The sequence below is a fragment of the Daucus carota genome, chromosome 3 (assembly GCF_001625215.2).
Source record: "Daucus carota subsp. sativus chromosome 3, DH1 v3.0, whole genome shotgun sequence".
Taxonomy (NCBI): Eukaryota; Viridiplantae; Streptophyta; class Magnoliopsida; order Apiales; family Apiaceae; genus Daucus; species Daucus carota.
In genome coordinates, this window is record NC_030383.2 from 44,335,631 (window position 1) to 44,353,555 (window position 17,925).

The 17,925-nt window shown below is 32.6% G+C and overlaps 1 protein-coding gene across 3 annotated transcripts; it reads left to right on the forward strand.

Moving 5' to 3' along the window:
• Positions 1 to 12,586: 12,586 nt before the first annotated feature.
• On the forward strand, positions 12,587 to 17,778 carry LOC108215019 (protein DWD HYPERSENSITIVE TO UV-B 1). Of its 3 annotated transcripts, none has more exons than XM_017387329.2 (10): positions 12,587 to 13,127; positions 14,429 to 14,676; positions 14,782 to 15,134; positions 15,219 to 15,403; positions 15,493 to 16,155; positions 16,313 to 16,753; positions 16,850 to 17,044; positions 17,149 to 17,205; positions 17,339 to 17,401; positions 17,481 to 17,778. In XM_017387329.2, exons 2-10 carry the CDS (start codon positions 14,597 to 14,599, stop codon positions 17,550 to 17,552), a joined length of 2,109 nt encoding a protein of 702 aa, XP_017242818.1. In that variant the 5' UTR covers positions 12,587 to 13,127; positions 14,429 to 14,596; the 3' UTR covers positions 17,553 to 17,778. The 3 variants fall into 3 exon arrangements, with proteins under 3 accessions (XP_017242818.1, XP_017242820.1, XP_017242819.1); XM_017387331.2 differs by having other exon boundaries at positions 12,740 to 13,127; positions 14,433 to 14,676; XM_017387330.2 differs by lacking the exon at positions 12,587 to 13,127 and adding an exon at positions 13,160 to 14,273.
• Positions 17,779 to 17,925: the final 147 nt, after the last annotated feature.

Here is a 17,925-nt window from a genome sequence, read left to right on the forward strand (position 1 = left end):
TTAGTCGACTCAATTAATCTTGCCCCGAATTATGCCGGACTCGAAAATCAGGTCGCTCAGTCCCGAAATATGGCTCCATATTTTCATATTATAGACTTGGTACCCATGTACCCTTCAGTTGTATAAGCTTTGAGTACTAGACATGTGATTTTAGATTTTATAATATATAATTTATCATGTTTTTTAATATTTTTGATTAAGATATTTAGATTTTTATTTAAAAATAATTTTTTAAATTAAGTTATAAAACTATATTTCATAAAAAATTTGATATGTGGAACAAGTAATTATATTATATACTTATATATAATAAGCGTAATGGAGATAATTTGGTCGCATGGTTGTATGGTCCAGAAGATTATCATCCGTTATATCGTATATTGAACAAATAAGCACCGTTGGATTACAACAAAATTAATTTGTGTTCAATAAGGCAACTAATATGTACTTGCATGTTTATAATTCCTTTTCGGAATCCAAAACAACGTGTTTATGATTTTTTTTAAATCCAAAATAAATATTTGCTACCAGTTTTATTTGTAGAATCATATAAATAGCACCGTCACAAAATTCTTTTTATCTGATATATTTTAAAATTAATAAGTCGGATTTATGTGAAAAACGAATACAAAAACTTTTTCTTAATCCAAAACAAATTCTATCATCTTATTGCATATTTATAATTCCTTTTCTTAATTCAAAATTTTTCACATAATTTAAAATATTTTTTAAGAAACTTATAAATAATTAAAAAGCTCATATGCCTTGCACGGGCAATAAGCGAGTATAAAGAAACTATACAGTCATGATCGGACGACGTACAGTCACCTATCACGACATGTTTTTTGTTGTTCTCATGTGTGACATAGATTGTAGCGGATTTAAAAATTTTAATATTATTTTATAGAATTTTAGTAATTTAATATATTATGTTATAAGACCGTTTCAACAACAATCTCATATATGTTTCTTATTATTATATTAAGAACTTCAAATTCAAGAGAGAAGTGAAAAGAAGGAAGTGAATATTAAATTTTTTAATTTAAGATAAGGAATGATTTTGGCTTTTTTGCCAAACAACTCTAAAAAAAATTAAATACATACACTAATATATTTATAAGTTACATTTCTGTATTTATATATATACTAGCCTTAAACCCGTGCAAAGCACGGGCGGCTATATAATTTTAAACTAATTATTAATTATTATATAATAATAATAATATATATTAATGATAGTAAATTTACTATTTTTATTTTTTAACTAATTATAAATTTATATTTAAAAGTATAATGGTGGAGTTTTTATCTTGTAGTATATCAAATTGTTTAGAGATGTAAGACTATGAGAACTCTACGTGTAGCAGACTTTTAGTTATAAAGTGAATCACGAAACCAACATGACCAAACCAAAATTTTGTACGACGACAAATTATACCCATGTTGGCTTATTATATTATATTATAGTATAGATTAATTATATTTAATATATAATCAACTATATTAGATAGTTATATTTTATGGGATGGAAGGGATGGGAATTGTCAATATATAAAAGATTATATCTTATTAAAAAACACTTAAGAAAATGAAGAATACTTGTTTAATTTATAATCCCAAATTCCATACTTATCATAGATTCTCTAATGTATTATGTTCTTTTCCAGGTTTATCATTCCTATATGTGACATGAGCTTGCTTATAACTTATAAGCCTACAACATGCTCTCGTGAATACCCAGTATATAAACAGTGATTTCAAATCAAGAGATTAATTGTACTCTCGCAACTTTACGTGGGGTAGAGGTTGGTTTTTTGAGGTGACAGTGAAAAAGTAGACAGATAAGTCACCCTTACTTTAAATGAGGGGCTTGAAGTTATTTCTGACATTAAGTTAAAAAATATTTATTTGTGTAAAAGGTCAGAAATTGACTTAAAATCAGAAATAGGTCATTAACTCACTTAAAGTCAGAGGTGAATTTGAGATAATTTTTTCATTGACTTAATTTTTTTGAAATTTTTTGCTAAAATTACCTATAAGTCATAAATTATCCATATATCATAATTGACTTACAGTGAGAAATAAGGCATAAACTCACTTAAAGTTTGAATTTAGTTTGTGGTACTCTTTTCATTGACTTAAATTTTTTAAATTTTTTCTGAAAAAAATTATCTATAAGTCATAAATTATCCATAAAACATTTATATATTTATTATCACATTTTTATAACTCATAACTCATAAGTTATTAATAAGTCAAAATTACTCAATTAAACATTTTAAACCACTGGCTTATCACATTAAATCATGTTAAGTCATGAGTCTCAAATTTTAATCTCAGCCAAACGGGATCTCCATCATGAACAAATGACATATATTTTTTAATGGTGAAAGTACTCTTCCCCTAGCCAAGAATTATATGGACATGAGAAAAGTTTCCTAGGCATGTTTCAAAGAAGCCGGAAGAAAAGGTATCTTAAAGCCTAAGCCTATTCAAGTTCAAGGGTAGACGGGACATGATATCCATCGCACAGGGTCTAATAAGACACTGAAATTGCATGTAGCCACTGATCATGAGCGTTATTCACGAAAAGAATGCGATGATGCCGATCACTCCTGTGGGTGGACCGATAGGTTCGGTAATTTGTCCACCCTGAGAGCTTGCTAAGTGGATTTATGACGTTGTGCAAGAATTTGTTGGATGTTTGAGGGATGGTAATAATTAGCCATAATAAATTTTGATGTTTAGTATTTGCGGTACTGATGCGCGTTTTTAGTTACAGGTTTCAAAAAAGGTATACACATTATTGTAGTTACTCCTGGGAGGTTAAAGGACATGCTAGGCAAAAAGAAGATGAATCTTGATATTTGTATATACTTGGTTTCAGACGAAACAGATCATCTAATGGATTTAGGTTTTACAGATGCGAAACGTAATGTTGGACAATCATTTGAAAGATTAAAGACAAACTCTTCTCTTTTCTCTTACTATTCCAACAAAGATTAAGAATTTTGCTAGAACGACATTGAATGGCTGCAGAAGGCTCCACCATCAATTTTAGTTTAAGTAAGAACAAAATTGAAGTTGATGAAATACACGCATTATGCCTAAAATTTGACTGTATACTAATCGGCCGGACCATTGCCTTATGGACCTGATATTGTAGGAATGTCTGAGAAGCAAGTAAGAGGAGACTATTTTTTCTCAGAGGAAATGTCGTGTCCTTATGGGCTTTCCATATGAGAAAACGACATGTTTTTAGAAAAGAATGATAGGAACGGTTAGGCTACATTATAAGACTTCTCTTTGATCTCTTCCTTTCGCGGCTCTAGTTAATCTTCACTCAGTCTTGGTCCTCCTTATTTTCAAACCTCACTCGTCGAAATATTAGTATGGATAGAATAGTTGTATGCATCATAACTATTTAAATAAGTTTTCTTCCAGATTTAACCATACATAAACTGACAATAACAGTCACATTGGATGAAATTTGGTCAAAAATGTGTGGAACAAAGCGATTTCTAAACTTAGGGGTGAAATGTTCCAAGAAATATAATTTGAAACCAAATGAAAACAAAACCTAAAAATAAAGGGTGCAATATACTATTAACTCTTACTATAGAAATAGATTCAACTATATAACATAAGATACAAAACATCATCAAATTGTTGAATTTTAACTTTTATTATATAACATGGTTATAAAATAAGACAGTATATTGCACTTGTATGCTAAGTAATAGTGTATCATTTTTATGAAATTAAAATACATGAATACAATTATTTTTATATTAATTTAAGAATAGATGAAATTATTTTCTCAAAATTCAGACAAGTCATGAAAGTTCCGGTCAATGCTTCCGTACTTGGCAAAGATGTTGACCTTCTATATCACAATTTTGACACATAATATTTCAAATATCACATTCTGCACAAATGGTCCCCAATATATCTTGAAATGCTACTTTAACATGCGTTACACAAAACGCAACATCGTCTAGCGTTTTCACAATTCTTTTATTAAAAAGGAATGAAACGTTACTTTAAATTAGGTTTTCAATATAAAACGCTATTTTAAATTGGGTTTTAAACTCAAAATGTTACTTAAAGCTTTTCTTCCAACTCAAAACGCAACTTCGCTTCACGTTTTTCCCAAATTTTTTACACAACGTGACTTCGTTGCCCGTTAGCTATAATTCAGCGGGAAGCTCATGAGCTTGCCGGACTCCAACTCGTTTAACTGGACTCGACTCGACTCGTTGAGTTAAACGAGCTAAATTCGGAAATAGTTAAACTATCAGGCTCAACTCAACTCGTGAAATTAAAAGTCGAGTTCGTGTAGAGGTATATTCTCGATCAAGTGTAAAATTAAACCAGCCGACTCGACCGACTTGAACTTGTTTAACTAAGTTTGACTATCTAGCTACACTGTCTTCTGAAAACTTAACACATTATAATGGCCAGATGCTACTGTCAGAATTTTGGGTAAACCAAGCTAATGAAATAACTACTCAATTTGCTCTAGGCGCCCATCAAAAATTAGACATTGCATAAAAAGCTTTCAATAGATACACGAAGGATCGTACCAGTGTCCAAGCGCTGACTCTCTGTAGCCGGATTAGTGAAATTCCCATTTTTCTCGATGATTGGAGCATGTGGATAAAAAATATGCTCGGCGGGTGAAAAATAGGATCAATTAGGTTTCAGTTATCATCGTGTTGACGCTACATCAAGTTGGTCGGAGATACGCGATGATCATTCATATGGGTTCATTTGATGAGGCAATATCCGTACTAACAGGTGTGATCTTTTCAAAATATAAAATTACATGACTATGATTATGTGATTATTTTTGTCTTACAGTATATTTTCTTGTGGCGCGGTTCATATTTCATTTTTTCATGATTAGATATAATTGTGTGCTTGAATCTATTATGTTATGGGTTGTTTCGTATCCTATTTCGTCATTTTTATATTACTTCTTCTTCCGAATTTGAGGAGATTAGATATGTGGAATCAATCTTACATCTTTTTTGTCCTGTATCCTATTTTGTAATTTTTAGTTTTTTGCTAGTGTGCATGATGAATGTTTGCAGTTCTTGAACGGTGGCAGTAGAGTTGGTGTATCAGTGACTTAATTAGGGCGCGTAAATTATTCAGTTCAACTAATTTTATTGCATGATTTTTGTTTTAGGTTTTGTAATTTTGGATATTGTTTGTTTTTAATAGTAGTAATTGTTGACCTTGATTTTAGTTACCTTTTGATTGGCAAGTTGACTATCTTTAAATTTGCTTATCTTTGGAACTTGACGTTTCTCTACATGCTTTATTTTGAAAATTTGTGTTTTAATCAGAAGATTAATTGATAGAATGTTTATTGCTGATTTTGTACCTGGATTCCATAATTTATGGGGGGCCATTTATGATGGTTTTGTTGTGCCTTAATGAGGTATTATTGCGCCATTAAGAGTTGATTTGTTGATTGATGTATACCAAATTTATATAGTGTTGATAATGATAATTAGCTAAAATCGTGATACATTTATTTGTCAAGATTTTGTCTTGTTTTTGAGTAGATATATCTTAGCCATGTTTTCAATTTTCAATTATATTTTCCTATTTTTATTTTAAATATTTATTGTTATTAATAGTCAATATTTTTCCATTAGAATTAAATTTTATTATATATTATTTTATTACGTATCTAGACAAAGAGATCTCGCTATCTCTTTGGAGTAGATTTTTTTAATGATTTGTTTCACATTAATATTATTTTACATTCCTTATTCTTAAAAGAATTACTATGATACTCATATCTTTTTTATGAGTTTGTTGACTCTTTTTCTTTTTTGCTTTAGATAATTTTATTATTCTATTTTCAGTATGAACTTACTATGTTTCTTTTATTTGTATTGTATTTTTCAGGGTATATGAGTGGAAAAAGAATGATAACGAGACCTTTTATGGGTGTTTTCTTATCGAACATTATAGCTTTATTGTCTAAGTGTTCCCGGTCATCTCTGCATGTCCGAGAGTTGGATGGTAAACTTTCTTGAACGAAAAGAACTCCTGGCCGCGGCTATTGTATTCAGATACAATTCATCATACGAGAAAGTATCTTGTGACAAAAAAAGAAACTAAGTTTGACTCAACAGGTCGAATTTAAACAAGTCGAATTTGAGAAAAAGTTTGTTTCGTTTAATTAAATGATCTGGCTCGACTTATGAAATTAAACTCGACTCGACTCGTAAAACTAAACAAGTCTAGTTCGGGAAGAGGTTTTGGCTCATTTAAATTACACTAGCCTGTTCATCGGACTCGATTAATCTCGTCTCAAATTACGTCCGGCTCGAAAGTCGGCTCGGTTCGATTTGCGCCCTAATAATTGTATAATTGTACTGAAAAAATATTAATAGCATAACATTTAACATTAAAACTCGTATATGGTGATGGTGAACAAAGGATTTTTGTTCAGAGTTGTGTGCTTATGGACTTTTTTAAAACTCAAATAGTGACAATAAGCCCTTTTCTCGTTCCGCAACCCAATTGGTATCTTAATTAGTTTTACCCAGGCCCATTTTCTTTTTTTTTGATAAGCCAGAATTTTATTGATATAATATAGGGTACATCTCACTTGGAAAATGAGAGGAATAAGCTGCCAAACAAACCTAACCAACCAACCATCCTCCACTTACTAAACAGGGCTTACTCTCCTTTATTGCTAAACCAGGATTGGATCAAATTCCTTCTAGACCTGCCTGCCTTTGCAAGTTGATCTGCAGAAGAATTATGCAGCCTGTTTATGTGATTTACTATAACATTATACGCCCAACTAGTTGTTGATCCAGAGCAGCCAAGTCTGTACTTTTTGAAATGTTGGACCAGTGAAAGAGAGTCCATGAAAACCGCAATTTTATGAGAGCCCAATGAGCTGGACTGAAAAACATGAAGAAGGTGGTAAAGGGCCTCCAGTTCTGTATCAAATACAGAGGTATTGTTTGTTGGGCCTGAAAACAAATAGCGAACTTTCTTTTCTCTGTCTATTAAGAACCCCCCTATGCCTGCAGAAGAAATATCGTTTATCTCCTTGTAAGATCCATCCACAAAACCAATGAAGTCCACTACCTTAAGCCATTTGTCTATTGTGGTTTTAAGCTTCCTCTTAGAGCTTAACTTAATAGCGTCGCAAGGGCTTAGATTTCAGATACTACTTTCCTGATTAGACACCTGATTTTGCCCAGCAAAAAGCTCGAAATTTTACGAGAGAATGGACTTGAGGAGCTTTCAGGAAATTGTTATTAAAGACCCCGTCATTTCTAACCGTCCACAACGTCCAAAGCACTGCTGATATGCATATGCGAACGCCAACTTTGTGATGCTTGCCAATACTGAGACAATTCATAACATCAAAATTATGATTAAGGTTAATATCGCAGTTAGCCCATAATTTCCATTCAGACCACACCTGTTTTGCAAAAGGACAGTCCCACAGATCAATCATCGTTAAAACCGCATGCGAAACACATTAGTTGATCACACATTAATTATTGCGGCAAAAGGTTTTTTGGATTAAAATCATGAGTTAATTACATTTTGTAACCTATAGTTTTGCTCCAAACGCAGTTTAGTACTTAAACTTTAAAACGTGGCAATATGCACCCTAAACTTAACATTTTCGTGCAAGTTGTAACCCCTAGTCACTATTCCGTCCAAATCTGCCGTTAACTTTAACTGTTTGAGAGATAACAGTGTGTATATTAGTTTCTAACTGCTACTTTATCCCATGTGACCCCTCAAAAATTATGTATTATATTTTGAAATTATATCTGAACACACACAATGATGTAAAAAAATTTAATATAATTTTTAAAATACGTATTTAGATTTAGAATCTGATTTTTTTTACATAAAACGATGCAACTTATTTTAAAATTTTAAAATAAATACATATCTTAAAAATTAGTTTAATTTTTTTACATCGTTGTGTGTGTTCAGAAATAATTTCAAAATACAATACATAAACTTTGAGGGGTCACAGGGTGTAAAGTAGCTGTTGGAAACTAATATACACACTGTTACCTTCAAACAGTTAAAGTTAACGGTAGATTTGGACGGAATAGTAACTAGGGGTTACAACTTGCACGAAAATGTTAAGTTTATGGTGCATATTGCTACGTTTTAAAGTTCAGGTACTAAACTGCGTTTGGAGTAAATCTAGGAGTTATAAAGTGTAATTAACTCTAAAATCATAGTGCCGGTAAAGTATGGACCAGCACCACTCAGTTTTGTTTTCATGGGTAGCAGGGTAGGTATGGAACAAAGTGTCTGTTTCCATGGTTAGGTACATCATACATGTAGGTCGTAGAGATTAGGTACAATACAAGGTTTATAGTCCATTTAGGTGTTTTTTTTTTTTTGGTTACATGTATGCAAATATAATATTAATATAGCCCCTTGAATTTACAAATTCTTTCATTTTCTTGACTGAATCAACTGTGACAATGATAAATATACTTGGTACATCTTCAATCTGGCATCAAAATGTAATAATTATAATTTCGTAAAATCAACTTTAATACAAGTTTATAATAATACGAGAATCGTATCAAACTGAATTCTGTATATATTTGCTAATAAAATGGATTTATTTCTTATATTTGACATTTATTTATTATCTTATATTAGCAAAGTAAGTACTCTCTAAAGAATAAGATAAAATATTTTTATTATCTATTTTGTATAATATATAATGTAAGTAGGCTAGAGTTGATTTTGTCAATAGTATTATTTTTATATCATAATGATATGTTATTTATACTGCTTCAATGTCGTGGTTGGTCTATCATTCTCCTCGTATATTTTTTCAATACGACGTTTTGATATTTGACATATATTATATTTAAGAAGGAGGGTTGTTTGAATATTAAAATTATTATTTTAGTTAATTTTTAAAATTAAAATTTTGATTATGTTATTCAAATTATTTTTTTCTTATTCTTAAAAAAAATGATTTCAATCAATCTACTCAAATTGTTTAAAAATGAGCGCCGAGGAGTAAAAAATACAGGAATACTCCGTCGAGGAGTATGTTTTTTGTTTAATTTTCCGCGCAAGAAACGGTTGACAGAAAGGAACCCAAACATTTACTAGTAATTTTTTTTATTAACAGGAACACAGTGCAGATTCGTGTTTTTAGCAAGAAAGATGAGGAGTAATAAAGATGGAGTGGTCAACCTACGAAACCCTTTAAGTAAATATTAAAGCTGTAAAGTTGAAATAATTTTAGATGAGGCCAATATAGTGGTTATCTAATTGATAAGTCGAGTCAAGGGTAGTAATTTATATTACAAACTTGGATCATTTTGCAGATTGCGATTAAGACATTTTTAATATTATAGCGATATATAATACATCGTATAATATTATTAGCTACTCCAATTATGAACCAACATCCAGTTTTGTATCGAGTGCAAACATGAGGAGGCCTGAGAGCCATCCTGTATTAATAAGTCGTAATTATTCCCAATTGGCTGGGGGAAGTATGTTCCCACTGAAAGCTTCGCTGTTCTTAAACCACTCTCATCTTATCTACGTAGAAGATAGTTGTGCGTTACTAAAAGAAATTCACAACATCAAGAGTTTACAGTTTTTAATTTAGGAGGTACAAATATACTATTTTAGCCTGTAAATATTATGTTCGCCGGTGATTTAAGTGCTAATTTATAAAGGGGAAAGTATAAATATGATTATAGCGTTTAACATGCCGGGAATAATTTGTGCGCATTGAAAAACAAGTGGGAGAAAAATCTAGATAAGCTCGGTTACATGATAATTAGCGGCTTTAGACACGCTAATATAGTAATGGGTCCAGGTCCCTAGCAAATGTGAGCTGAGGACCTGTAAAAAAACATACAGTTTCCTGACTGTTGGATAAATATTCAACGGTCAGGATTAAAGCAAAATTTTAGTATGTTCAACGTTTTTAGCGCTTGATAAAAAAAATCTATTTTTAGCGTTGGACAGAGTTTCTCCATTTAATAGTAAAAAAACGCTGAACATATTAAAACTTTGTTTTCATCCAACGGCCAAAAACCTGTATATTTTTTAACAGGTGTAGCATTTGTATGCTTTTTAACAGGTACCAGCATATGTATGCTAGGTACGTAGACCCTGTAATAATATGCCATATACTATCTAGTTTTGTAATATAGATTTAGGTGTTGACTTGTATTATACTTCACCTCACTTATATAATAAGCGGGGAAGTGCACAAGTCGTAGAGGAAAACGTGTGGTCCGCCTCTTCACCTATCTACTTGTAGAACTATCAAAGGATAATCATTCGCACAGTCTGCGAACATACTCTACACTTGTTACTTTGTGCATTTAAGAAAACAGAATTACGTATTTACAATATTTGGAGAAAAGACGTCGATATCATAAATCGAATTTCAAATGTTCTAAATATCAAACGTAGAAAAAATACCTTTAATTTCACTCTAATACATTGCATCAGGTGAGGTTAGTTTAGTATGGATAAAAGGTTTATCTAACATTGCGAGAGTGATTTTACGTTGACTTGGACCTGAAATGCTCGATAAAATAACATTATAACCTAATGTTACATTATTTAGAGCTAGTTTTTTTTTTTAGGGTTTGCCGGTGTTTTTTTTCTAGGTTCGGGTTGAAATAAGGGATAAACACTACATTATGTAGCGTTTTAAAAAAAGTTATAAACATTACAAGAAATAACATTATAATGTGAGATTTGGGAATATATTTTTCGAATCTGATACTTGCGACATTATTACTTGAATATCTGCTTATTCGAGTTTCATATATTTGTAATCTTCATTCGATGTTCATAATAATATTTTTTTTGGGGAGAGCAGGGTGGCTTGTATTCTTCAATTATATGATTTTAAAATTTTGTAGATCCTGTATCACTTTGTGGGATGATCATATTTGGAGGTTGTTTGGCTTAGTTAAAAACTGGGATTCATTATTTAACGTGATTTAATATGATAAGTTGGGAGTTTAAAATGTTTATAAATAATTTATGAGTTATTAAAAATATAATAATAAAAATTAAATAGATTAATGGATAATTATAATTTAAGGGTAACTTTTTATCAAAATTTTAAAAAAATTAAATCATTGAAAAGTAGGTCAAATTAACTTCTAATTGTAATTGAGTTTAATTACACAAACAAATAATTTTTCAATTTAAAATCAGAAAGAGCTTTAATCTCCACACTTAAAACAAACAGGCACGCAATGAGACAGAGGAAGAACCACTTTTATTGAAGGCAGTGATAGGTGCACAAAATTATATACAAAAGATTTGTACATAATGATATTATGACAATTGATGTGGTGAGTTTTGAATAAACCTAATACATGTGTACAAAATTTTGTATGCAATTATGTACGTCAAACATTTTCAATATAATATATGGCGTAAATAGATCCGAGTTGATAATTGTATGAATCAAATTTTTTTTATACCATGTGGAATCTGGTCCAAATCACGGGATGACATATTAAAATAAAATATTAAAATAAACATATAAAAAATTTATTAATTATTATAAAAATCCGTGCACATGTTATATTCTCCGTTTCACCTAGGTCTGACAATTTGACATGTAACAGTCTAACAAGAAACGAAACGACACGAAAAAAATGGATATGAGTTTTGATTTTCAATACACGAAACACGAAAGTACACGAACACGAAATTACACGATGGATTTCGTGTCGGGTATGGGTTTTCATTTGGGGTACACGAAATACATGAAAGTACACAAAATATTTGTAGATAATATTTATTATATATATGTTATGATATATTAAATATATAATTGTGTAAAAAATATATATTTATATGTATGTGTGGATATATATTGTAAATACATTAACAAATTTACAGATAATTGTATACAAGTATAAATATATTATTCACATTTAATAAAATTATAAAGGAAAATATATATTAAATCTATTTTTTGATTAAAAAATATATTAATATTTATATATATAATATACACGAAAAGTACCCGAAACGTTTCGGATCGGATACGGGTTTCAAATTAGGTACACGAAATTAATAACGGGCGGATACGGGTTTCACCCTCCGGTACACGAAATGAAAGTATACGAAACGAAACGATTGACAACCCTAGTTTCACCCAATTCTTTATATTGGGTTTGGGCACAGAGGCTAAGAAATATGTATAAAGTAGTGAAAAAAGAGAAAGAAAAGTGGGTAAAATGGCGGAATCCACTGATTTTTAATATATAAAAGAGAGATGATGGAGTAAAAGTAGTGTGAAAAGAGAGGAAAAATGAGAAGGTGGTGGGATCCATTAACTATTTTAGAAAAATTTTGTAATGTAAAAAAATGGGTGGAACAGTCAAATAACGAAACTGTAAAAAATCTGGTGGGACGGAGGGAGTAGTAACAATTGTTATATTGAATTTTGGTGTTACAGTTGAATCTGGTCCAAAACGCAGAGAGTGGGGGATGAAATAGACATTTATTGGTGATCTTATCTGATAGCTAGGTGGAACCGTGGAAGTGGAGTTGGGTCAAGCAAGTAAGCGGAAGATGAAAGCGATGCGAAGCTTCTGGTTTTCGGCATCTCATTAAACAGATTTAACAAGCATGTCAGCTTCACTAAATTCATCCCAAATATAACAATATAATTGTCAAAAACTTGCGAAACAGGTAGTAAATGTAAAAAAGAAAGCAATCTGGGTAGCTATAAATTAAATAGACACACATGAGAAAGAAAAAGAAAAAGAGTAGGAATTGAATTGTGGTGACATGCAATGATGGCATGGCACCCCACTGCCTACGTTTGAAGCAGTAGACTATCAAATAATTGCGGTACGTAACTCATGTGGTATATGAGTCACCAAGGCCCAAGCATCTAAAGTACAAGCTGCTGCTTCTTATAGAACATATTGTACTAAAACATAATTCATCTCCATGTGCTTCACGCCATTGCTCCATGGACAACTAGTGGGCCGCTCGCCTTTATTCATCCACTTTTCAGCTTCTACATCTAACTAATTCTCTTCTTCCTAGCTCCACTTCTTCAAAAACAGCACTTACATACCAAGGTTCAATCTCTCTGTTAAACTACTTTTATATATAATCTCTCATTTATGCGCACACACAAAGTTAGCTGTTGATTTATCTGTTTTCACATCTCTTATATTCTGGATTCACCTTTTCATCAATGCTACTCTGTCTACAACCGTGATTGTATATATACTATGGCTATGTTTGTATATATATTAACAGTTTGTTTCGTTGGTAATTCTGTTGGCATTTGTTTTAGTAATGGAATTTCGTGTTTACTGACGAAAATTCAGTTGGAATCTCGGTTTTTCTTAGAGTGGTTTGATGAGTTAAAGTATGTGATAGGATTAAAATCTTGGGATTAAAGTATCACTTCACTTTTATTTCCAAGAATTATAGTTAACTTTACTTTTTTTGAACTCTCTGTTCTGCTGTTGCAAGTATTCTCACTAATATCCCTTCTTTTATTGCAACGCTAAGCTTAATTTTTTTACACAGAGGTGACTTGTAAATGTTCACATATACAGGAGGCAAGACCACTAGACTTGTTATATTAATATTTAACAAATATTAAACTCCACTAGATTTGTTTTAGCAAGGTATATTAAACTACATAACTTGTCTTATTTTCCTCTAGTGGCTTAAAACATGAATATAGTATCTATCTTGGGAACCGTTCCACTCGGATTATGTGGGGGAGGTAGGAGCTTCATGGATTCAGTGCATATTTTATTTACTTATTTATTATTTGTCTACATGTCTCTTTCATTTTGTTTTTGGGTAAATAAGACTACCTTCATATTTTTAAGGTCCTGCTGGGTCAATGGATAATGTTCGTGCAAGTCTGCAAAGTTCATCTTTGATGATAATGTCAAATTTTCCAAAAGGGCCCCTTGTTTTTTCAATTATAAAAGTTAGCTGCAGAGGTTATAAAACATAGTAAAAGAAAGAAGCAATTATTATTATGGTCATTTAACAGGAAGAGGGAGAATCTATTGTTACTACCATGTTAGGCAACACGTCTCTGTCGTTGTTTTTAATTGATATATCATCATAAATGACTTGCAGATTTGATCTATTTTAGCTCATCGTTGTTCATACTCTTATTATTGGCACAGTTGACTTCTGGTTCGGGAATAAATTCGGAACCATTGAGTGAAAATTATATGGCTCAAGAAACATAAGTAATTGCTAGCTGTTTATCTTTGGTGGTTCTGTTTGTTAATTGCAAATACACATTGATGACCCTTGTAAATTATAATGTAATTAAGTCTTAAAGCGAGTTCTTGATCAGAGGTGTTGAAATTAACTTCAATGGCACGTGATATTTTTTGTTCAGGCAGACGCCAAGAAGTTCATCAACCAGAAGTACATTATAGAAGTCGCATCGGACCAGCTGCAGGATACCGATATTAGGCCACTTCTGGGTGTATTCTGTACCTGCAAGTCTGAGATAGAGGCAATTAGCCATACAACATCATCTTGCTTGCTTAACCAAGACGATATCATGTCAATGATCCGTGGAACAGATTCACAGCTTCGAGTCCTTAATCTCCAGAATGTCACATTTAGTGAGGATGTCTTGAGGTATTTTTAAGAATTATGTCCATCATTCAACATGTTACAGAGCTTTTCTTTAGGATATGTTTATTACTATGATAATTGATTCGGTTATTACTATCTTCTAACCAGGGAGATTTTCGAACAAGGTTTGGACTGCGAAGTTCTAAACTTGAGGTCTACTGACATCAGAAAGCTTAACATTTCTGGGAGATTTATGCAATTGCACACCCTTAATTTGGATTTCTGTACTTCTCTTGCTACTTTGGAGAAAGATTGTTTTTCTTGCATGCCGAAGCTGATGCGTCTTTCGATGTGTGAGACACGAGTTGGCAATCTGTGGACAACTACTGCAACCTTGGCCAAGCTTCCTTCTTTAGTGGAACTTCGTTTCCAGAATTGTTTGGGTTGTAAAGATACAGGGCCATGTTCTGCATCATTTGATGAGCAAAAAAGTTTTTTGGCTTATGATAGCTTTGTTCCAGGTGAATTAAGCAAGTACTTTTTTAGTTTACAATAGTTTACTGGATAATTTGGTAAGGGTATTAAACATTGAAGTTCTTTTGCAGATGTAGAATTCCAGAATTTAGTTTCTGCAGATGACTTGTCTACTGACTCTGCAGCGCATATTTTGACTCGGAATTTGTCAAATGACAACCTGGTGAAAACCCCGAGCCTTCACCAAAATAGTAAATCATCAAACTTATCAGAGGTCATTGCTGCATCTAATGGACAAGCTAGCTCACAAATTGAGGTAAGACCATAGATTGGGTCACTTTTCTCCATTTACAGACTTAAAAGAAGTTTTGCAGTTCAATAATATGGTTTTAATCTCTGTGCCAGTTTTCTTTCGATAAACTGCATGTTGAAGACAAAGTTGTCCCTTCTCTGAGTGCATTTAACTGTTCAGATGCTACCACTACTTCAACAAAGTACACTTTAAATCATCCTTCTCCCATCTGTTTTGTGAAATACTATAGGGAGTATATGATTACCTCTTTGCCCCATTTACGAGTACTAGATAATTTGCCAATAGAAAAGTTGGACCGTGAATTAGCAAAGACCACCTTTGCCAAACACTTTGAGTACTTACCATATAAACGCCGTCACAAGGAGAGTGTAGTCAGTGTTCTGCAAAAGCGTGAATCTGGGACCAGCAACATCCACCACCGAAAACCTTTCAGGAAAAACCAGTCCTCTAGTAGTGCTAAAGGTGGATATTTATGCTCCCATTCTCTTTTAGCTGCCAAAGTTGGGAATTCTGTATGGCCCCGTGTACATTCCATATCCAATGTCAGCCATATTACCAAAGATGATAGTGACAACCTCCAACCACGGCAATTTGAGTATCATCCGTCAAACTCTAGTCTGCTAGCATTTGGAACTATGGATGGCGATGTAGTTGTTATTAATCATGAAAATGAAAGTGTTACCGGTTATATCCCATCTTTTGGCACAAATAACAGTGTTCTTGGCCTCTGTTGGCTGAAGAAGTATCCATCAAAGGTATGCCTCAATACCTCAACTGAAGTGCAGAGTTTCTTTATGCTCTGACTTGTTACACACTCAATATATTGTAGATACCATGTCAGGATATTTTCCTATTTTGTCGGTTTGATACTTTTAAGTGACGCAGCTGCTAACATTTGGTTTATATAATTAGCTCCTCACAGGTATGGATAATGGTTCATTAAGACTGTATGATATCAACTATATGTTGCCAAGGGTATCTGGAAGTGTATGCAGCTCCAGTACAGTTTCATTTGAGAACTTTGAGCATTTAACTTCAGTTCATGTCAATTCAACGGATGATCAAATTCTGGGGAGTGGCTATTCCAAAAAAGTTGCTGTGTATGATATTTGTAGTGGCAAACGAATACAACTGTTCACTGATATGCATCGTGAAGCCATTAATGTAGCTAAATTTGCTCACCATTCTCCGTCATTATTTGTAACTTCATCGTTTGATCATGATATCAAAATGTGGGACCTAAGACAGAAACCGTTCAGACCTTGCTATACAGCAACAAGCTCTAGTGGAAATGTGATGGCTTGCTTTTCTCCTGATGATCTTTATGTTCTTGTGTCATCTGTAGACAATGAGGTAATAAGTTAATGCTAGATATAGGCCTATTGTTTTTATAGAGTTAATTGTGAAGTGATATAGTAAATGACCTTCACACCTATGGACTAATGACAGGTAAAGCAACTTTTAGCCGCAGACGGGCGACTCCACATGAATTTTGAAATAGCTTCTACAGGAAGTGCTCAAAACTACACCAGATCATATTACATGAATGGAAGAGACTATGTTATTAGTGGGAGTAGTGATGAACCTGTGGTTCGTGTTTGCTGTGCCCAAACTGGAAGGCGACTACGAGATATACATTTGGAGGTTGTGGTCAATCAAATAACTGAGTTTTTTATACTGTTCTTGCAAATGATATGACTGTTTGTTAGGGATTGTTATTTAAAAATCTACCTCACTTGGTTTTGCAGGGTAGAGCTTCAAGGGGCTCATTGTCAGTGCAGTCTTTGCGGGGTGATCCCTTTAGAGTAAGCTTTCACTCTGAGAAACATTAGTATCAACTTTCCTGTTATCTATCAGACATTCTTATTTTGTTGTACAGTTTTTCATTTATTAACGAGATCTCATTTATGACTTGTTCTGTTTATATTGTAATACCAGGAATTTCACATGTCGGTTTTAGCAGCCTATACACATCCTTTCCCCAGGCGGGAGATTCTCAAAGTAGCCTCTTCATTCTTTTGGTTATGCTATAAAACTTCATAAATGACGACAACTAAGTAAACAAGGTTGTTTTCTGCAGGTCAATTTGCTGGAATCAAGTGAGTTTGCCGAAGAGGATCTTCTCAACCAAGAACAGTACCCTGCCTATTGATTGGGAGGTTGATGTATGTAAAGAATGTCTGTGGCAATACAAGTATCATTGTCTGCGCTAATTATGTAATACTCCTATACTTCATTGTCCCTCCTTTTACTTAGAACCATTAAGCTTTTAGCTCCAGTAAATGTCTCTATACGATCATTTCTCACAGCCCACACCATGTGTAAAGCCAAAACTTGTAAATATATTGTAAATCAATTCAAGCTTCTTGTTATAGATATATGAAGCAGTTGAGTTTCTCTAGAGATAATTTGGTCAACAAATTTCAGTAAATAAATGTGTGCGCAATGCGCTAGCATTCAATTTACACTGAAATCTGTAATCTGGTTTCGTGTTCAACTATCCGGGACTCAAAGAAGAAGAAGAA